Below are 23,477 nucleotides of genomic sequence, written 5' to 3' on the forward strand. Positions count from 1 at the left end.
TGGTGGTGGTGAAATCATATGAGCGTGTCCCTGAGGCATACCGGCAAAGGTTTAAGTTCTGGAAAAGGGGAGAGAAACAGAGTCATCTTGATTTTGCATTTATTTTAACCACCCATTTCACTCGTCAGTGTTCAGTCTGGGGGGGTAGCAGATTTTGATGGGTTATGTGATCTGGTGGTGCTGTAGCAATTAAAAAATGTGGTGACCTATATCAGAGAGCAGAGAGCACGGAACGCGGCAGCTCCCGCTTATGATTGTCTTGATTCACCGTTTTTCCGAGGATATGTCAATGAGGTTTACGACTGTAAATCTTAGGGAATGTTGTGTAACGTTTACACAAATTTAGATTACCCCTTGACCTTGCCCTCCTCTCATCCCAAGGGAAGGAAACCACATTCTATTAAAGTAACCCTAACCAACAGACATGACAGACCTCAATGGTTCCTTACTACATTTTGAGCTTTAATGTTGGAAAAAATGTTGGAAAAAAACAACAACACATTGATCCCATAGAAAGAATTAACAGTTTCCATTTTAGTGGCTTTTCGGGATTAACAAGGATTAAGGATAAAAATTTAAATTGGCACACCCCCCTACAGAAACGGATTTCTCATATAGATCTCACATAGATTGATGGACAGATGTGACCTTAATGAATTAGCAGTAATGAGCTTGTGCAATATCAGTGTGACTGTGTTACGCCAGTGGATGCTGTTGTCGAAGACGAATCGTCCTCGGTGATGCGTAGAATGTCGTGGAACTGGGAGAGGACGCGAATGGAGTGAGAGCCTTCCCAGAACACCTTCCCACAGCCGGTGCAGACGAAGAAGTGTGGTATTCTAGGCAGAATGGTGGGGGGGACCGTATGGAGCTGTATGGAAGCACCCCCAGGGAAGGTGAGAGTGTCAGGGTCTAGGACTGACACAGGGGCCCAGTGACACTTAGGGGCGTACCTGGGGCGGTCAGGGCTCTCACCACCAGAGGTCAAAGTGTCACTGTGCTCCACATCTTCCTGCGGAGTGCAGTCCAGTTCTGTGTGGCCAGAGTCATTGTCTTGGAGAAGTCCTACAGAAAGAAAGGATAACGTATATGTATTTATTTGCAATGTATAGCCACATACACTGTATTTCAACATCTATAAGACAGGGCTGACCTGTCTCTTTGAGCATCCTGATCATGTCCTCTCTGGGCAGCGCCATGTACTGGTTACTGTTACACGCCTAGAACAACATGGAGCATAAAGAATGTACTGGTTACTGGACAATTGATTTTATTTGCTTTTAACCTGTGTGTTGATTTATTTTAGCTCGTATCCCACCTCTCCCATTGAAGAAGCCACTGTTGTTGTCATTTAAAATTGTAATGAGAACAACAATGGCTTCACTTGGAGATGTTAAACTGTGTTTCCACTGGAATATTGGTACACTGCTGGGTAAAACATTAACATAAATTGCTGGCATAGGCAGGGGAGATTCATTCCCACATGCCCTCCCTAATGGTTAAGTACCGTTATGTGACTGTTCCCACGTTAGATTAATGTAATGGGTACAGTACTTAGTGATTGCGCAAGAGGTGCCCAAAAGCACGCGAGACTAGGCATTTGGGGATAAAATATGTATTTGGCACAAACAGAAACAATATCCATCTGCAGGCTGGAAGACCTCATTTTATTCTGGTCGCAGATCTCTCTCTTCCTCCTCCACTCCGTAAGCACACCACAATGTAATGAAAGGAGTTATGCTACTTTTAGCATCATAGTTGGACACTCCATCTCCATGCAACATATATTTTTCACCTTTCCCTTAAGTTATGTGACGTCATCACTTCACCACGGTTGCAGGCAGCCTCTCTCACCCAGTAAACAAGAGAGCACAGAATCTGCCTGCAACATACCATGGGCAATTTAGAAGAACGGTTGTCTGCAGAGGTTAGGAAGTATAACGCTCTCTGAGTGACAACAAACTCAACCAGATGACAGTTAATGGAGAGAGAGAGAGAGAGAGAGAGTGTACACTGTTTAATGAGGTCACTGCTGAAATTGTTTAAAAATCTCAATTAACTGAAGGGACAATATTCTTTTCACTCTTCGCCTCACTAGGATCAGCATGCGTTTGATTTGATTGAGTTATACGTCATGATGACGGTTTGCTGGCTCTGACAGGATAAAGGCTGATCCAATTATCTGCAAAGCTACTAACCAAAGCAATTGCCAATGCACACTTGAGTGAAGTTAAATCTGTAGTCTGGCTTTGCCAGGCTGGTATGTGTCTGCTGTTCCTCAAACTGCTGCCTCCCCATGAAGCTGTGCTTCTGGTGGAGGTGACCACCAACAGGATGACACCAAAAGGGTGTGTGAGGAAAGCTGTCCTCTTGATACAACGTTTGCTTTAGTATTATATGTCACACTATACACAGTAAACCAGACCACCTGTGATATGTTGGAACATTGTCGACACGTGACCTTGAACCTATACGTTTGGCCATCTGGAAAATTGCAGATTCATGAACCTCACTGTTAACACAATTCTTTTTTAGAATGATCACATACAGTAAATGAAATAAAACCAAATCAAATGTATAATGTAAACTCTAGATTCTGGTTCTATGCAGGAACCTTTTGTGAATTCCACTGCATTCTCTTTGGTGATGTGAACTTTATGGACCATGCATTTTGTAATTACGCTGGTGGTGACCGCGTTCACTCGGTCACCTTTACTGAAAAACAAAAACGGTTGCATTTATTCAAATAAGAAATATCTAAAAATATCTGTCTTGGCATTCTAATTTAAATGTTTACATTTCAAATGTTTAGAACTACTAGCATATCTTGTGGGCCAACATGGGCAAACATTTTCAAGTTAGGCAATTAGCATATCCAGAGTCAGAGTGACTTACAAGTGTGAAAGCATGAACCCTAGTCAACAAACAACAGGGTAAACAGTCACATAAGTAGAGTGAAAAGAGAACAATGTGCCTCAAATATTAGGAAAACATTGAAACAAATGTATAGAACGGACATTTCTATTCATAGCAGTGCTGTGCTTCCATGTCAAACACAGCAGACATTGGTACATGGAGGCATCCATGATGCATAATTATGTTGGTACGTTGGTTATATGGTATCAGCATACAAAATTTCAACATAGAGCTTATGACCTGCTTTTATATACTCCCATAGACATACCCAGGCTGAGTACTGTGTGTGTGTGTGTGTGTGTGTGTGTGTGTGTGTGTGTGTGTGTGTGTGTGTGTGTGTGTGTGTGTGTGTGTGTGTGTGTGTGTGTGTGTGTGTGTGTGTGTGCGTGTAAGAGACAGTAGTTACACCTCAGTATCATTCACACATGGCCCTTTCTGTGTTAAAGGTCTCTCTGTTAACACATTGCCAGCCCCAACACACAGACGCGCACACACATACAGACACCCAAGCACAGAGTGGCCTGTAAGCCATCCTGACAGCATGTCAGTGCTAAAAGCCTTGTCAACACACCTGAGCACCGCCCAGCAAACAGCATTCCATTTAGGGGAGGGCTGTAAATCCACACACACACACACACACACACACACACACACACACACACACACACACACACACACACACACACACACACACACACACACACACACACACACACACACCCCCCCCCCCCCCCCCCGAACTGGGTCTCTGAATGATATATTTAGGACAGCAATTTTATAAATGCCATTTTCACTAAGGCGAAATACAGTAGCTGATCTACACGCTCACAACGCATCATGATGCGACGTGTTGTGAGCTTGTAGATTTGCTATTCTGTCGACGCACGTCACCGGCATGCAACTAGGTATACTATAAATCCGGCATAACCTGCATCTTATCCTAATTGTAGGCCTAACCTCAAAAAAACGTTTTTTTTAAACCATAAAACTACCATTTCTCTTGTGAGGACTCAGGAAAATCGCACGCACTCATCTCTCTTTCTTTGCCTGGACAAACTGTAAAACTATAAATCAGAGAAAAGTCATCATGTAAAAACGGGTGTAATTTTTCCTCTCTCTTGGTTTCCAGAGTTTGTTCCTGTGGTATCTGAGGTCTCGCCAGGAGAGCAGCTAGACCAGTGGTTCTCAAACCTTTTCATGTCATGGACCCCCAAAATCAAATGTATTTGCCCCCAAATCAAATATATTAAAAGATTTGCACTTTTCACAATTTTTCAAAAATAGCAGATCTACAAGCTCATACCATGGCACTCAGTGCCGTGCTATGAGCTTGTATATCTGCTATTTTTGAACAGCCAAAGACATATAAAAGGTTAAAGTGGTTAAAATAATTGTGATGTGCTATATTAACACATTTTGCTGGGGACCCCCTGGAACCCCCCCAAGGACCCCTGGGTGTCCCCAGACCCCACTTTGAGAACCAATGCGCTAGATAGACAGTGGAGGAGTGGGACTGGCAGAGGTGTCATCTCTGTCTGCAAGACTAGAGTTTTTTTCTGTCAGTACATTCTGTAAGTACACTGTATTCCACTTGGAAGATGAATATGTATGACATACACACACACGGAAATATTGTGTGGCCCGTGCAACAAGTGTGCATAAAATACACACTAGACATGCTCACAATGCACACAAGGCTTACACAGTGTGGCTTCAGCCAGGAAAACAGACTGACTATTTACTCAGCTCAAAGTTTCCCAGGGTTGAGCAAGTCAAAACCTGCTCTGTACTCAAAAAGCTAAGCCATGGACAGGCGCGTGCTGACTCTACCTCACACACACACTCACACTCACACACATGCGCGCACACACACACACACACACACACACACACACACACACACACACACACACACTGTCCTTTTGTGTACAGTCACGCATGCACGCGTGCACGCACACTCACACACATTTGAATGCATCCTAGATTGTAACAATAGTTTTAAGTTAAATATACAAAATGCATCGGTCTTACAATGTTACACTAAATAGATTAATTAAATAGACAAAACATTTTTAAAGGGGTAGTTCACCCCCAAAAAATCCTTTTTTTCTATCGATTATTCACCCCATGGAGATTTGAATTCATGGATATGTTTTTTGTTTTTGTCGCATTCCTAAGCCAATATAATTTGATGACCAGCGGACCGGTAGGAACCGATGCCGGAACCGGAACCGCTGTTGGTCACCAAATTATTGGCTTAGGAATGCGACAAAAACAAAAAAATATCCATGAATTCACGTCTCCATGGGGTGACTAATACAAATGGAATTTGTGTACCCTCTCAGAGTTAAAATAACACTGAGGATCTACAGTGTAGATTGGGGTCCCAGAGATAAAAAACAAATATTAATAATAATAAATTGTATCAAATAGGGGTCACTGGCCAAATGCATTTCCAACTGAGGGTCCTTGAAATTCAAAAGGCAGAGAACTACCAAATTTTATAGCATGGTCAATAGACATATCCACATATTTTCCAGTGATATTCCTATTTAGATTATCTGGATTTGTGGGCAGTCAAAGTTGTCCAGCCCCCTTTATGATGGGCTTTGTTTTGAAAGACAAAGAAAATGACAACATCCAAGTAAGGGTGCAGCAGTTAATCGAACTAATCAATTAAAACGATTATAAAAAAGTTATATATTTTCAAAAATACAGAAAACAGCAGATCTACACAATCCACTGTTTTCTCAATTGTTTCACAACACAGTTGTATGACAAGATATAAAATAGGACTTAAGAGTTAATCAAACTAACTGATTTAGTCATTTCGCCCTGATGAAAACCTTCCGAGGTCAAAACATGTTGGCAGTTGTCTTTTCATGAATAAAGTCTTTTCCTCTTTTTTACTCCCGAGTGGCCGGATCTAACTGATTAAGTTGATAATAAAAAAATCTATTGTAATTTATTCATGTCAATGCGTTATTGTATATTAAATATGAGAAAGTATCACAAACGTTGCGCTTTTCGATTATTCAGTTAATCAAAAAAAGTCATTGCTAGAATAATCACTAAGATAATCGATAGTGCAGCCCTATAGTGCTTTTACTTTTCTCTCTCCTTTAGTACACCTCCCGCATTCTCACACTCCGTGAGGCCGTGCCAGATAAAGAATGCTCCTTGTCGTGACAACAAAGGCTATCTAAAAGTGTGATACTGTGTTTCAAAGGATGGGAGGTGGTGGAAAAACAGAAAGAAGAGAAAGGGGTATAGTGGCAAGGAGGGAGGGAAGAGGGAAAGGGGAGGGTTGGAGACATTTCCCGAATGCGCGCACACAGACACACACATACGCACACGCACACTCACACACAGGGTCTGTAGGCTGCTCCCATGGGAAAAACCTAGTTTGATCTAAAGGGGTGGGACTTCCAGGCCTGCTTGGAGTCACATGGTCAGAGTGGCTGGCCAATCGGGCAATGGTGATTTGATTCAAAGTGCAAAGGAGTCAGGTAAGCAGCAACGTGGGAACTGGGGGGGCACTGGCCCAGTGGCTGAGGGCTCATCGTTACATGTCATGGATTTCATTGCCCATTGTCTATTTTAAAACAGTGCTATGCTCAGTGTGAATTACAAAGATCAAAAGGGTTTAAGTTGTTCATATCATAAATGTATATATAGATAATGTACATAGACAAGTGAAATCGATAGAAGTTAATTTGATGTAAAATATGCAAGCCTTCGGCTTCTTGTACATTTCCCACTTCTGCTAAAGATATTATAATTGCCGAAAGAGTTTTATCTGTTGTACCTGTATTTTAACTTTATTTCTATCTATTTCACATCTATATTATTATTAGCCGATTATTTTTATTATTAATTCATGTATTTATTTAATTTTACTTCATTACATGCATCTAGTCCAGGGGTTCTCAAACATTTTTATACCACGACCCCATATTATCCCCCTTTTTCCCCCCGTTTCTTGATAAAAACAAGATTTTAGTTGCCAATGCGCGACCCCAACGGCACCTTCCCGCGACCCCACTTTGTGTCGCGACCCATAGTTTGAGAACCGCTGATCTAGTCTTATAACTTAAAAAAAATATTATCTTGTTATATTGTATTGTATTGTTTCACAGTCACTGCGGAACATGTCCCACCAACATATAAATCCCTCTCAAATAAACAAAACCATTGACTGTATAATTCTGTTTTGTATTGAGATTTATCAGGCAGGTATGTAGAATTTGCCAGAGTATGAGACCTATTAAGATGAAATAAACATTTAGCTATTCATCCCCAAAGGGAAATTCAGGTGTCATAGCAGTAAGAACAGTAGTATAACACTGGAGAGGTTCAGGTAAGGGTAAAATCATTTTTACACCAACATAGCACCTACGTATATGCAGTTATATTTAAACTTGGGAATCCCCGCCAAAAATAAGCGATTGACTCCTTTTCCCATGCAACTCAAGTATGCCTTTCAGTTGCCTTTTTCCCTGGTGTGTCATGCTTGACATCATATACACACCAGATCATATGGGAACAAAACTTGCAACAGGAATAAAAAGATGTCAATGATTGTTAGAAATGAGTGCATTCCAAAAGGACTGAAGTTACTTCAGCTTAGGATCCCTCTCCTCTGGACTGAATAGCCCACAACATAAGAGTGTTAAATATACCAGAAATGTACTCATTTAATGTAATGTGATGCCCAACATGACCTACCTGTTCTAGAAAACAAAAAAAGAATAAAAAGAAAGTTTAAAAAAAGAAACAAATGAGTGTATTCCATAGACTGTAAAAAATACAAGTGCATTCTCTGCCTCACTCAGGGTCATGCTGTCCAGAAACAATATGCAATTACAATTATCCAAACAGATGACAATTGTTTTGGGATTGCTTGCGATTATGAAAAAGTACAGTGCCGGGTTATAATAGAGGATTCTATGATTACAACAAGTGTTCAAATTACTTTGAACAAATTTGTTTTACGTGTGTGAAAATAACTGTACTTTGCTCTCCTTATTTCCTCTCCCCTCGAATCAGAAGCTCTCTTATAGCATTGTGCCAGAAAAGGGGTGAAAATTTGCATCTACCAGGTGTTATGTTTCCATCACTGCCAAACAGAGCAAAAGACAATGAATTCCCGTGCATACAGCAGAGTCATTTATGCCGGGAAATAATGCTTTCCCACTAAAGACAAAAAACAGATGTTAGTAGGTGCTGGTGAGTTTTTTGAGAGTCAAGAACCAAACCAACATAAATAAGAATAGAAATAAAAATAACACACACACATACACGCTCGCACGCACACACACATTTTTACACACCCGCGCACCTAAATACTGGGTCTCTGAATGAGCAAACAAAATGTACACACTGCAACACGTTGTGAATTTCGGTGCATAACTGTGCTAACTGGACCACTACCACCTGACAGCAGCCTGCACCTGGAACACTACCACCTGACAGCAGCCGAACCTGGAACACTACTCCTAACAGCAGCCTGCACCTGGAACACTACCACCTGAAAGCAGGCCGAACCTGGACCACAGCAGAGCCTGTCTTGGCTTGACATCACACATAACTTCTGACACACCTCACCTCAACCCACACATACTCTCTGCACAAGTGTTCATTCACGCATGCACACCTGCATGCGCGCACGCACACCTGCATGTGCGCACGCAGGCACACATGTACACACACACACACACACACACACACACACACACACACACACACACACACACACACACACACACACACACACACACACACACACACACACACGTAAGCATAAATGTACACACCCTTCACTGACTCACCACATACCCCGTCATTACACCTGCATGACACATACAAAATGGAAGTCACATCATTTCCTTTTCCCACAGACACAAAGTAGGCTATAAACTGACTGTTAGAATGTATGACTGTATGTGTATGAAGCCAATTTTGAAGCCAGTTGTGAGGGATATTACATTAAATTCAAAATACAATTATTATAAACTCAATTATGCATTTACTTCATTAATTCCTTGATCTAAGCCAGACCTTGTGACTAACTCAATTCTGCAATTATCCCAATTCTGACGCAGTCACATTACATGTTTCCCAGGCAGGCCCACTTGTCCACTAACATAGGCTATGTTTGTAGACCCAGGGTCATGAGATAACATATGGTATATCATAACAAAAGCCATTGGTGGACGCTTTTATACAAAGCCACATAGCATCATGAGCATACATGTTTGGCATCGGTGGTCCCACAGGGAATTCTAAGCCCCTTGGCAGCATATGTGCTGCAGGGCTTATACAACGGAACACTCCAAGCTTACTCATCAATATTTGCTACATACTGTATAAGAAGTTGACTATCTATTCATATGTAACAGCATAAAGAAATTCAAGTAGCTCTGATAAATAGCAGTTCCATTAATGGAAACAGTCTTGAGGTTGATTAGAGACTGGGGGCCCTATTTCAGACGATCTATGACGCACAGTCTTAAACACAGGGGTTTGTCCACACCAATAAGAAGCAACTGTGCTTTCATCATAGCATACTGTTAATTAAACGGCGGATGAAAGTTGACAACGGGTATCTATGGGAGCATTAATAACGTGATATAATGATGTCAGGAGACGCGGGGGAAACAAAAGCTCTCTGCAGTGAATCACTGCGGTAAGAATCACCGTAGTCCAATGTCTCATGTCCAAGAGACATCTATAATATGTTGATATTAACTTAATATTCACTTGCTCATTCTCAGTTATTTCTCTCCCTTTCTCTCCCTCTCTCTCCTCACCACTCATCTTTCTTTGGAGATTCATAACAGCAGCAATTTCTTGTTTTTATTCTTATTAAAGTGATTAATGAAGAATCAAGTGCTTGAATAATACCGGATCTCCGTTCGAGCACAAAAACGATTTACGTTTGTTGTGGTATAGGCTACTTACCATATCACTGAAAGTGAGTGTTGGGTTTAAATCGTATGTATTTTGATTGCAATCAGTGTGTGCGCATTGTGAATCTACCCAGGTGCATCTTAATCACAGTATTGTGCTGTATTGTAAGGAAATAACAGTGCCATCACTGCGCATGCTGATAAGACCATCTTGAAGCTGGTCGTATCGCGAATTCTGTGCCTAAAGACAGCAGTGCGCCCTGATTGCGACAGATCATTTGTTATTCTAGACAATGGAGAAGTAAAATGACAACTGCGTCGATTTGAAGATAGCAATGACAATTGCGCCAGGATATTAAAATGTGTAACCCTAACCCTCAAAATTAAAATATAAAGTAATACTCATTTACATAGTTGCACTGTTGATGTTTGGTGACTGTATTATGCAGTGCTTTAATAAGGGAACCATGAACAAAGAATACAGTCGTGTGTTGGGTAGCTGAACCCATGGCTGAACAACACTATACTATAGCTCAAAATGCATAAGCCACCATGTGTAAAACAGGCTGGGCCACGACCAGGAGGATATAGTCTAGAAAGAAAACTACTAGGCAAGCAGATATATATTTTTTCTCCCAAAAATGATCAAGAGCCTTTTAGTATATCATTGTCATTGCTATATAATACTCCAATAAGCAATAAACAACAGAATATTAGCCTAATAATTTGTGTGCAAACTCATGAAGTGAAATCAAACCCCTGTTGGGGAGGTCAGAAGAATGGCTTGATCTACCCTTTCAAATGTATAGCAGCCTATCAGAGTAAAACTGTTCATTTGATTAATATTTAGTGACATAGCCAACTGCAATTCAATGTACACACACCTCAACGTTTTTCAGAACCCTCCCCAAAGTGAAAATTGACCACCCACAAATATGAAAATGCTTTTTTTGTAGAATACATCACGGCTGAAATCCACACAGAACATGGACATGCCATGACAGTCCTTCAAACTATCACTAGTCACACAATTCAAACCAGCGTTGCATCGACCAAACCTGATCGCACGCACGCACGCACGCACGGACACACACGGACACACACACACACACACACACACACACACACACACACACACACACACACACACACACACACACACACACACACACACACACACACACACACACACACACACACACACACACACACACACACACACACACACAACTCTGTCATGGGAGAGACGCTACTAGATGGTTTTGCTCAACGTTCATTGTTGCTGGTGCATATTTCACCCTCATCCCCTTTACTTCTCTTTCCTTCGTTTTTTCTCCCAGGCAGCAAGGCACGCAGGGAATGTTATTGTAATGCAGAGTGATTCATCCAGGACTGTAAATATTGACAGTGGTGATGGCTGCTGCTACTGCTGCTATACGTAGGTCTGTTCTGGTCTGAGAGGGAACCCAGACGGAAGGCAATAGAAGATCATTTTGTTTTATTATTAATACTAGTCTATACCCGGTGAAGTACGCAGGCAAAAGTAGTTGCAAACGTGGGGTTATGCCGCGTCCCGTCGGGTTGGTCTCACCACGATTTTGGCCTCACCGGAGGTTTGTGGAATTATAGGAGGATGAATGCACAGGCTGTCAAAATACAGGATTTAAACTTTTGTCATCCCACAGAGGAATAGCAATTTAACCGCCCCATTTTTAATAGAGACATTTGTAGGAACATGTGAATACCTTTACATTTACAATGGGACGTTGCAAAATAGGTACAAAAATAATTGCACATATTCGCCCCCTCCATCCCAGTATTGGATGCGCTTTGTGACTGCAGTGATGCATGAGGTCACAGATGGGGCTAGGTGCTCTGATATCTGTCTGGTAGTGGTATTGACACTGCAAATGACAGTGGTCTCTGGAACAAAGGGTCGAAGGCACATTGAAACAACCCACTGGCTGTTATCAGATGCACCACGCACTCATCAGCCGATGTATGTGGTTATGTGTGGTTATCACAAACACACACACACACACACACACACACACACACACACACACACCAATGGCAATTGCCTTTTTTATAACAAAGACGGGTAAATATAATTCCCTCCATACATCCTGGGTGGTCAAATAAACCAATTTGTCATGATTATCACCGAAAATCAGACACATTTGGAAGCGTCTGTGAATGGGTCCATTGCAGAGCTTGCAGTGACACAACCCTATACTCACGGTTTCAGGTGTCGCTTGTCAGTGGAAAAGTGGTATTTTCAGACCATTTAACAATTTAGGTGTTAGTCGACACGCTCATCATTTGTTGTGCAACTGCTTGTGAGATAGAATGGCTAAACATTATTTTCTTGCCTACATATTTATGGCTAAACAATCTTTTCTTAGCCTACATATTTTGGTTCTAACACTAATAGAAATATCATCTATGATTACAAGGTCAACCCTGGACTGATCAATAGCACAAACGCAAATTGAGACTCTATTACACTGAGGACACTGAGGATTCATATTTCCTGGGGATTGTCGATCAGACTCAGAAGAGGAGAAGCTTATGTGATTTAGAAAAGTGTAAGGATTAAAGACAAGTTGAAATCATAAAATTTTTTAAAATGAAATAATGAAATAATACAATAAACTAATGATGCAAAATCAATACAACTTTGGTTGAGAAATCATTAAGCATGCAGTCACACACCCCAAATCCCAAAGATTGTAATGTAGACTCATTAATCATTCTGCTGCTGTTCAAATAGTTTTTCATACAATTTATGATGCTGTAACTTATGTTGTTAGGCTACATTGTAAAACGCACACCTGCTTGTAATTCATTCATTGAAAATTGATATGGCCGTTTTCTATACCATATGCCTGGTAAACTGCAATCCTTCCAGATATTCTGGCAGGCAGTTTTAAATCACACACACACCCCTACGGATGAGCAATGGGAGGTTGAGATGAAGGCAAATAGAGGAGAGGGCAAGGGCCCAGGGTTAAGTGGCAATAATGACACTGGATAAGACGTCTGTGAGTGTGTGTGTGTGTGTGTGTGTGTGTGTGTGTGTGTGTGTGTGTGTGTGTGTGTGTGTGTGTGTGTGTGTGTGTGTGTGTGTGTGCGTGCGTGCGTGCGTGCGTGCGTGCGTGCGTGCGTGCGTGCGTGCGTGCGCGTTTGTGTGAGAGACTGTGAAGCTTGATGCAGTTCAAAGAGTTTCAGGGAGTGCCTGTTTCGTCGGGAGACACAGAGGTGGAACATACCGACGGAAAGAAAAGGAGAGTGAAAGAAAACAGAGAAAGAGAGAGAGAGGCAGAAGGAAAGAAAAAAGAAGGAGAGTTCTGAAGGAGGGGGTTAAAGAGGAAGCGGTACAACATGTCAAACAAAGGCTCAAGGGAAAGAGAAGAAGAGGTGGAGGATGGTAGAGGAGGGTGGGTTTGGGAGATGGGGTTGGAGGTACGCGGTAGGGTTGCAGTGGTCGTACTGGGTTGTGTGTGTGTGTGTGTGTGTGTGTGTGTGTGTGTGTGTGTGTGTGTGTGGGGGGGGGGGGGGGGGGGGTTCAGTGAGGTGAAAACCAATTGAAAGAACGATCATGAGAGTTCCTGTGTCATAGACCCCTTTAATTCCTCTTCTGCTCTCCTTTCCTCTGTCCCCTTGCTCCCTCTCTCTTTCTCTGCGACTAGCCCCGGCAAATTCCCAAAGGGCCAGGGGCAGTCCCCTTTCAGTCTCCAGTGACACAGTAATTAGAAGTGTGGGAACTGAATCCGTGCCTCTTTCTGAGCACCCCCCCCCCCTCCACCTCCTCCCCCATTCCCTTCTTTTTGCTGCCCCTCGCCCCCCAAACCAGCTCCCGGCACTAGCCTCTCCCTCCACCCCCACCTCCTCTCCTTCCTCGCTGCACCCCACCTCATCTCAGGACCCCCCTCTCCCACCTCCACCTCCTCCTCCAACCCCCTGCAGAAGTCTCATAGGCCTCTACTGATATTCATGGGAGCTATTCGGGGCGCGCGCACACACACGCACACACACACACACAGCCACACACACACAGCCACACACACACACACACACACACACACACACACACACACACACACACACACACACACACACACACACACACACACACACACACACACACACACACACACACACACAGCCCCAACCCCTTTACCCCCAACACCAAGCCACAGAGTCCCTATCTCTCAGAACAGAGTAACGCTGTCTCTCCCGCTCTCTGTCAAGCCCCCCACCACCACCACCTCCCCCCTAACCCCCTTCCCTATCTCTGAGCCGATAACCATGGGAACTGCAGCACTGTGGGAACGGGCCACCAGTTGACCAAAATAGACAGCAGGAAAATGGAGGGAAAGAAAGAAAGAAAGGGTTCCCTGCATCCAAGGAGGCCTCTGTGTGTGTGTGTGTGTGTGTGTGTGTGTGTGTGTGTGTGTGTGTGTGTGTGTGTGTGTGTGTGTGTGTGTGTGTGTGTGTGTGTGTGTGTGTGTGTGTGTGTGTGTGTGTGTGTGTATGTAGGGGGTTGAAAGGCTTGTCCAGATAGACAGGTACTCATGCGCTACAGTCACTTCTAATAACAGGCAAGACACTGGAAGTTAATACATGGATGTACAGCTTGGGTTTGACCAGGTGGGCAACGTTCACACATATACACGTAAACTTAAAAAAAGAAGGGGAAAAAAGAAAGAAAAGAAAAAACACACAAAAAAAACAAACAAACAGACCCAGCAGCGGTCTAGTCAAGCAGCTACACCCATGACGACAAAAATACACCCCAACAGTAAAATAATAATAATAATACCACTTCATCATCACACCCAGTAACACCCACCTCCATAGGTGCACACACACACACACACACACACACACACACACACACACACACACACACACACACGCACACGCACACGCACACGCAGACGCACACAAAAAAACATTACAGAAAAGCAGTCTGGTCAGCAATCAAAGATCCACATTAATTGATCATATTCACGCAGTGGCCTTCTTGCTCTTATGTCATACTTGGGGACCAACCATCGAGCATGATGTAAGAGATAGATGATAGATAGATACCTTTATTGATCCCGCGGGGGAAATTCAGGCGCCAGAGAAAGCACCGCAATAAAAGTTAGTTACAGATTCTTACAGTAGGTACCGAAGAAGAAACATCACAACAAATCACGATCAAACTAATATTAATAAAAGTGTAGCAAGGCTAAGCCTATCTATGACATCATCAGCACAAACCAGCAACATTACAAATGACAATAGAGTGAATGTTACTAAATTTTTATCCCACGATTTTTTGTAACCCTATTTTTAACACCCAGTGCCAATTGTCTATGTAATCCTGGGCACTACCTTCCCTCTGCCAACCTAGGGAGGCCAGGGCCGAGCTCATGCCTCCTTCAATGCATGAGAGCCAACTGACCTTCTTATCACCTGACAGGGGGGAGTTTCCCCGGTAGGACGTAACGCGTGGAAGGAACACGTTATTCCAACCAGTTCCTTTCCCCTCCATCAGGCGCCCCGGCTGACCAGGGGGAGGCAGTATAGTGACCAGGATTACTGCATGTTTTTGTGAGGGTATTAACTACCCTAGGAGACACGGGGAGAACATGCAAACTCCACACAGAAAGGCCCTTTCGCCAACCCCACCTAGGGTATGGGCACTGATGACGCGGTGAGACGCTGTGAGGCGACAGCGCTACCGACTGCGCCACCGTGCCCCCGAATAGAGTGAATGTTAAGTAGTCACACAACGCCGTAATGCTACCGAGTCCCAGGAAGTAAATTACCGTCGCCCTCTGCGTGCGACATTATACATTTTCATAGCAAGCGGTGCAAAGGACTGACAAAATGAATAGAGTAAAATGACGCAAAGACACAAATCCAAAGCCACTTTCAAGTACTAAAACAATAGAAAGCTACAAATACAAAATAATGATCTTATAACTCTGGCAAATGGTCTCAGCGTATTAATTATTCAACAACACAAGCTTAGGTCTTAGACTTCCTTAAACATGTACACAACACTCTTACACTCTTTGGTTTTAGAATAATGGACTGTTCCCACCAAGCACTTTAACTATAAAGATATTGTTTTTCAAATCATGTATTTGCATCCTCAGTGGGTTGACCAATCTGTCTAAAATTGTACATGGGCATTGATGCAGGGACTGACAAAGCTGATTTAATTTTTTTTCTCAAATGCAAGCCGTTTATTACCATTTTTGCCATGGACTACGGGATCTGTAGTCGAGGTCCCATAGCCCCGGACGGACAGTTATGCTGTGGCTTAATTGGTTGGTTGGGCGTCGGGATGAATGTGGTAGCGGTGTGTGATTTTGGGCTCTGCTGTGGTTGGAGGTGGAGGGAGTGACTCGCGGGAGCAGTGCCAGGGTTAATTGATCAGCAGGTGTTTCCACCTCTTTGTAATAGAATGCTGTACATAGAGTAGGGCTGTCACGATTACAAATTTAAGTTCACGATTAATTGTCACTCAAATAATTGCAATTTAATTGTGTGTTTGGCATTGAACATTGGAACATATGAAGCCTTTTAGGCTTTGTAATCAAACATTTCACAGGGCAGATATGACAAATAACAAATATACAAAGAAATTATTGAATATAAATGTAATATTTTTTACAAATGTAAAAAAGCAGAAATAGCTGATCTACAAGCTTTTTTTTCTATTTGAAAATGTGTGAAAATCTTTCAACATGGAAACGATTATGCCGATTAAGCAAAAATTATCTCAAATAATTGTGATTGGACGATTATGTAATAATTGTGACAGGCCGAACCTAGACTCTGGGCTATGAAAACCCACGAGAAAGAAGGTACAAAGTTATAAAGGACTTAAGCAGCAGAACCAGCAAAGCTTGGCTATATAGACTTGGTACGCCGATATAATCATTATACTACACACGTTCATGTACGTGTGTAGTCAATAAAGCACGGAAGCCTTAATAACATAACCGTCTCATCAGCTGTGTCGGCAAGAACCCACGGAAGCACTAAGTATGGTACAGTGACCCCCTCTCCTCCCCAAAGTTGAAATGCTGGCATGCAGTTCCTGTGAGAAAAACTGGTTCTGCTTTGGCGTGTGATAGGAGGAGGAGGAGGAGAAAGAGGAGGACAAGCAAAGACGCAAGTAGAGCATCATCATCCTAATCTTTTATTTTTTTCACATACTCTGGGTATAATTTTCCATTCCATTTATATCCTGCTCATTTTTCAGTAGCCTGAATAAGTCCAAGAAAGTCTGAGGTCCTAGTAGGTCCTGGCTTTCTCTCTTGACCCCCCCCCCCCCCCCACCACCTCTCTCTCTTCCTAATTTTCTCACTTTCATTTCTCTCAATTTACCATTTCTATCAAAAAATCTAATCAATCAAAAATATTTATCTGATTGTCATTTTTTTGTCCATCATACATCCATTTTGTTGCCCATCCTTTGACTTCCCCTCTCTCTTTATTTCTGTTTGTCGCTCTCTCTCTCGCTCTCTCACACACACCACTCCCTTGCTCTACTCTCTCAGGCCTTTCCCAGGCCAAGCAGCCTGACCTCCAGCCGTGTACCTCATAGCAAGCTTTGATGGTGGGGAGTGGTGGGGTGCATTCAACTTGTCCCACCCCACCACAACTTTCACTTTAATCTGTGTGTGTAAAGTCAAAGAAAAAGGAGAGAGAGAATGACAGAGAGAATGTGTGTGTGTGTGTGTGTGTGTGTGTGTGTGTGTGTGTGTGTGTGTGTGTGTGTGTGTGTGTGTGTGTGTGTGTGTGTGTGTGTGTGTGTGTGTGTGTGTGTGTGTGTCTCTCCAAGCCAAGCCTTCCAAAGCAAACAGACTCCTAACCTCCCGATAGCATCACATCAGGCAGACTGCAGGCTTTGGGAAGAGCTGCAAGTAGACTGGGATATAATGCTGGACTTGCCTTCCATTCCCAAAAAACGCGTACACACGCACGCACCCACACACTTGGATAAGATATATAACCACAGTATCGCAAGAGAACAGTGTCCTCACCCAAAAGTTACTCATAGGGACCTTAGGGGAGACCAGACATAGCTGGAACACTAGTAGCATGTTGAGCATTTAATAGTTTATGAAAACTGAAAGGAATGCCATTTCTCCATGCCCAAAATTGTCTTGAGCTAAAACCACAGCTGTTCAAATCAAAAAAACATTCTGTGCACATTCTGCTACAAACATTCGGTCAGCAATTCCACACACTGTTTCATCCAAACAGTTGAGCCAAAACCTAGAATCGGACACATCCCGTCGGCTGTTGGTCGGTTAATAATATCTTGTGTTTAGCATAGGATAACTATAACTCCATTCACACATGCTTGAAATGCTGCCAATATACTTGTATATTTAATTTTTACGTCATGTGTGAACATGCTCCGATTCATATGTTCATATGAGTTAGAAATGTCATTGTTGTTACTGTTGCGAGTTTGAAACCGTCCATAGCAGTGTAAAATCATGTAGCCAGGGACCAAGCAGGAGATAAAAAGACAAAGATCTGTATCAGGGGGTATAGGATTTGCTAGCCAGGACTCCCTCATTCCACAGGGAATGTTGGTATTGTAAAAATAAACCTGGGAAAGACCTGGCTTCTCTTCCTCTCATGCATTTGTTCACACGCTGAATGGGACCCACTGTGAAAACAAGTACTGAAAAAGTGCAAAAGTGATTTGCATGACACGCAAAAAGTACATATCAAGATGGTACAGTTATCATCATACAGTTATAAAACTAATTCCTGTGCAATTAGAGAGGACCAAAATTAAGATTGGTTGAAAATGGGTGAAGTCAAGGCTCCAGAGTGTGACCATTTTGGTCGCAAATGTGCTCTATCAAGTGCGACTAAACCTTTTAATTGGTTGCACCAGTGCGACCAATTCATTCAATACTGAACCAAACCAGCAATACAGACAGTCAAAAAGGTTAGTCTGTAGCCCTGGAAATGCTTCTTTAAGTGGTTAATGATTTCCTGGACTATGGCACTGAGTAAAGTTATGACACTTGACTGTAGTGGAGGCTATGAGGAAATGTTAAGAAAGCCCGATGTGCAAGAGAACCTGGCTGAATCTGCCATTTCTGGGCCTAAGCTGCATTTGCATTTGATGAACACCAACTTGGCCAAAAACATGGTTTTGTAGCTGAATAAGGAGTATATTAATGTTGTGCCCTTTTTGTGTTGTTCTTTTTATGTGAAGACTCTGGCGAATTGACTGCAAACCTTGGTAGTCCTAACCTCTTGGCCTCTAAGCTGCACTCTGGCCATTTTTGGTGTTTCTACCCTGCAAGTTATGGCAGGTCCAAATGCAAAAACACATAAAGAAATCCTTTTCAGTCTCTCTCTCCAGCCACTAGACTAGACCAATGTGGCTGGTACCTGATACATGCCCACATATCTTAATTTCTAAATGATGTGTGAAGGTTTCTGTTTTTTCTGGCGTAATCATGAAGGCATTCATGGTTCTTCATATATGCATGAGGCTCAAAAGCCTTGAAATATTGCAAATAATAAGAGTATATAGGAGGGTAAAGTGAGCTACCTGATATCCCTCCCCTCTCTCTCTCGCCCGCCTTTCCCATTTCTCTCTCACTGATACTATCAGACAGAAATAAAGCAATAATAATAATAAATAATCTGCTGAATTAACTATCATTCAGCAGACACATGTATAAACTGATAGAAATGTATTATTTTATAATTTTTGAATATTGCCTTATTGCAAACCAAATTGGTATATTTGTCATTGTAATCAAATTGCCTTTTCACCCACATTGCTTGTTTCTGTATTTCTTATGATGATATCAGCACATTAGGTGCCTGTGACCTCACTACTCTGGTCTCATTCTTTATCGACTAGAGGTTCGGGCCGCTATGCAGCCCTCACACCTACAGTAGGTTGCACTGTTGATCCGACCAATATGTCTGAGTCATAGTGTCGGGGTTTATGTCAAGAGTACTCGTCTGTCTGTGTCTCTTTTGTGCCCATATGATGTCTGTTTCTGTCTGTCTACCTGTGTCCCTTTGATACCCATATATGGAGATATCTGTATGTGTCAGTTCTTGTCCCTTTTATGCCTATATATGGAGATCCATGATGTCATCAGTATATGCCCATATATGGCATGCTGATATGCCCATATAAAGGAGATGTCTGTATCTGTCAGTCCTTGTCCCATATGGAGATTCTGACTACCATTGGCCAATCTTAATATAGGATGTCTCATTTCATTATCGGGTAATGACACTCTGTGCTGTCCTTGGCGTACTGGGAGAACTCAATGAGTTGCACGATATCTTATTTACATGTGTCAAGCTATGATGATATATCTGCTGCTGACGCAGGCTTCCGGCATGAGACGCAAGCTTCCGTCAGTCTGACCAAAGAAAAATGTTATCTTTATTAACAATAGATTAACAATAATCTATCTTCAACTATACAGGCTTCATCAGTGTCTGCCATTCTTGTATGTTCATTTCTGTATTTGTTATGTTTGTATTATGATTATTGTTTTTATGTTTGGGGACTTCGTATTGAAATGAGCTCCTTGATAAATCCTACATGTTTACATAAAATCATGTTCAGATTATTAATGTCATGTTCATGTATTGAATGTTCAACAATGCGATTGTCCCTTCCAAATAAACAAACAAGTAAAGTAAAGGGTGTCTATCACTGTAGTTGTTTTGTATTGCAGGGAGACTGGGCTGTGCTATGTTTGACTCTGGAAAATCCACCATATATGTTTTGGGGATTTGACGGATAGAAAGTTTGCAGTGTCTCATGACATTCAAATGTGTCGAAGTTAATGCGAGTGATTATTCGCGTATCATAGATACGTAGGGATTTTTATTGTAATTGGCGTATGCACTGCATGCAGTTGATTTTTGTATATGCCTGTTATTTGTTAGCAGGTTCAAGAGACTTGTACACGGGTTCAAGAGACAGGGTTGGTTTGAAGTGTTGAGTATGGGAGAATGATCTAGCATGATTCACAGAGTAGGTCACATTTCACTATGGCAAGGCATTCCTTTACACCACTCCTTGACCACATTCACACACATATTCACACCACAAGGACCTGGAAGGTGAGAGGGGGCTGCTAGGGTTAGTTCTGTTTGAACTACAACTTTGTGCTTCCAATGGTGCTCAGGGACCCTGCTTTTCTACCCCCCCCCCCCCCCCCCCCCACACACACACACACACACAGATTTCAATATTGCATATATATCTGTATTTTGCATTATAGCGTCACTGGTTGATATAGAGTTTGTTTTCTCTGTAAGGAATGCTGGGACCCTCAGGAGACTGTTTAGAAGCATATGGCAATCACTCACAGCAGCACAGTCTGGCTGCACAGCTACTGTGCTCTGCAAAACATGAGAAACTTCCTCTTTGTGTGTGTGTGTGTGTGTGTGTGTGTGTGTGTGTGTGTGTGTGTGTGTGTGTGTGTGTGTGTGAGGAAGGCATCACTAAGTGGTTCCCTCTCTCCTCTCCCTAAGCGGGCAGAGGAAAGTGGACCCCCTCGAGTGCCTCTTTGGTCTACCCCCTTCCCCCATAAGCTAAAATGTGCACGCGCGCGCCCGCCCGCACACACACACATTGAGTGTGGTTTCTCCTCTGGAGGGAACATAAACAGGGCTGTCTGTCTGCGAGCGGAGAGCTAGTTCTCATGACATCACCACCCAGCAGGAATGCTCTGCTCTGCCTCGTCAAAACCCCTCCACCAGCCAGAAACGCACACGCACACACACACACACACACACACACACACACACACACACACAGTATGTAGGCACACACCATACGGGAACACCAATGTTGAATGATTTATGTATGTCTGTTTTCTTCACAAAAATGGCAAGAGAATGAAACATGTACACACGCACACTCTTATTTGGACTTTTCCGTCTCTTTCATACATTTATTTTATCTTCTCTGGCATTTCCTTCCTGGGTTCTCTTTTCATGTGTCTTTTCCTCTTTTACTTCCCCATAATTTCTTAAACGTACTCATATTTCTTGTCTGCACTGTCCTTAGGGTCAGACCACACACACACACACACACACACAGACAGACAGACACGCACATACCCACACACACAGATATGATAAAGTCATGTTCAACTACAGTATGATAAGGGCACTTGTACAAAAAGCATCTGTGTGTGTGCGTGTGTGTTTGCGCGAGCGTGCGTGCGTATGGAGGGGAAATTACGCACAGCTTCATTGTATTGGTGTTTGGAGGAAAAGCCCTATCGAAGGCTCGTTCCTTCTCACCTCTCTCCCCCTCTTTCCATCCGTCTTTTCCTTCATCCCTTCATTCCTCTGTTTCAAGATGCCTTTTCACGGCTCATTGTGAGCTTGTAGATATTGCTATTTTCGATGCACAACGCTGGAGCGCAACTAAGTATAAATCAGGCCTTAGCCTCCGTCTCGCTCTCCATTTTGTTGCTGGTGGAAACCTCATATGTCCAAAACTGTTAATTTTCAGGATTTAAATTCAAAAACAGCAGATCTACGAGCTCAAGACGGGTCGCATCGCAACAGTTTTGAGCTTGTACATCTGCTATTTTTGATTCTTTTGTGTGACACTCTAGTATGATCAAGTAGGGCATTCGTTTACAAAAAAAAACATAAAAAGTTGAAATATGGAGATAAGAGGTTTCTGCCTGACAGCGGCAATTCCTTCTTTACTGCAACTCTCTGGTTCCTTCTCAAATCCAGTTTCCCTGTCTTCCTCTCTCTCTCTCATGCTATCGGGGAACACAGCGACAGGAAGCAGCTTGGCTCTCAGACAATGGAACACATCAAACAGCAGCACCAGCCTCACCAACCGCGCACACACACACACACACACACACACACACACACACACACACACACACACACACACACACACACACACACACACACACACACACACACACACACACACACACACACACACACACACACACACACACACACACAGCACAAACAGAGCAAGACAAACAGGACATTCCAGCTGCCGGCTGCACCGGATTCCTCGCCATGGCTAATCTGAAACGGAGAGAACGACCGGAGAGGAGTGGAGGTCTGAGGGGGTGAAGGAGGGTAAGATAGATGGAGAGAGTAAAGCAGAGGGCGAGAGAGACACAGATAGACGGATAGACAGACGGGCAGATAGACGGAGAGGGACGGTGAGTCACATAGTGGACGGGTGGGGGAGGCGAGGAAGAGGGGAGGCATTAAGAGAAGGTGCGAGTGTGGGACCGCATGTGTAGGTATTTGGGTGTACTTGTACATGTGTGCAATCTGTATGTCTAGTGTATGCACTGTATGTATGAACAAATACTGTATGTAAGAATTACGTATATCTGGGAAATAATTGAGACCAGTGTTTACTATTCATAGTTACTGTATAAGTAAAATGTATCTTTTTGTTTTAATCTATAAACTACTGACAACATTTCTCCCAAATTCCAAATAGAAAGAACATAGAAACTGGTCAAAATGAAAAGGTGTTTTCAGGCCTTAAGTAATGACAATATATTCATGTTTTAACTTTAGAAGTGTCCAGAAATCAATATTTGGTGGAATAAAACAGATTTCTTT

At 42.7% G+C, this 23,477-nt stretch overlaps 1 protein-coding gene across 1 annotated transcript in view; it reads right to left on the reverse strand.

Annotated features, from left to right (window-relative positions):
- Nucleotides 1–23,477, reverse strand: part of exd3 (exonuclease 3'-5' domain containing 3) — a 49,936-nt gene continuing 26,459 nt past the window's right edge. The window contains exons 19-20 of the mRNA XM_084046675.1: nucleotides 1,154–1,220; nucleotides 1–1,065 (exon numbers count right to left, since the gene is read on the reverse strand). Coding sequence (XP_083902801.1) covers nucleotides 683–1,065; nucleotides 1,154–1,220 — 450 coding nt within the window. The 3' untranslated portion in view covers nucleotides 1–682. The remainder of the gene's footprint in view (nucleotides 1,066–1,153; nucleotides 1,221–23,477) is intronic.

This window comes from Gymnoscopelus microlampas (genome assembly GCF_963454915.1).
Source record: "Gymnoscopelus microlampas genome assembly, chromosome: 21".
Taxonomy (NCBI): Eukaryota; Metazoa; Chordata; class Actinopteri; order Myctophiformes; family Myctophidae; genus Gymnoscopelus; species Gymnoscopelus microlampas.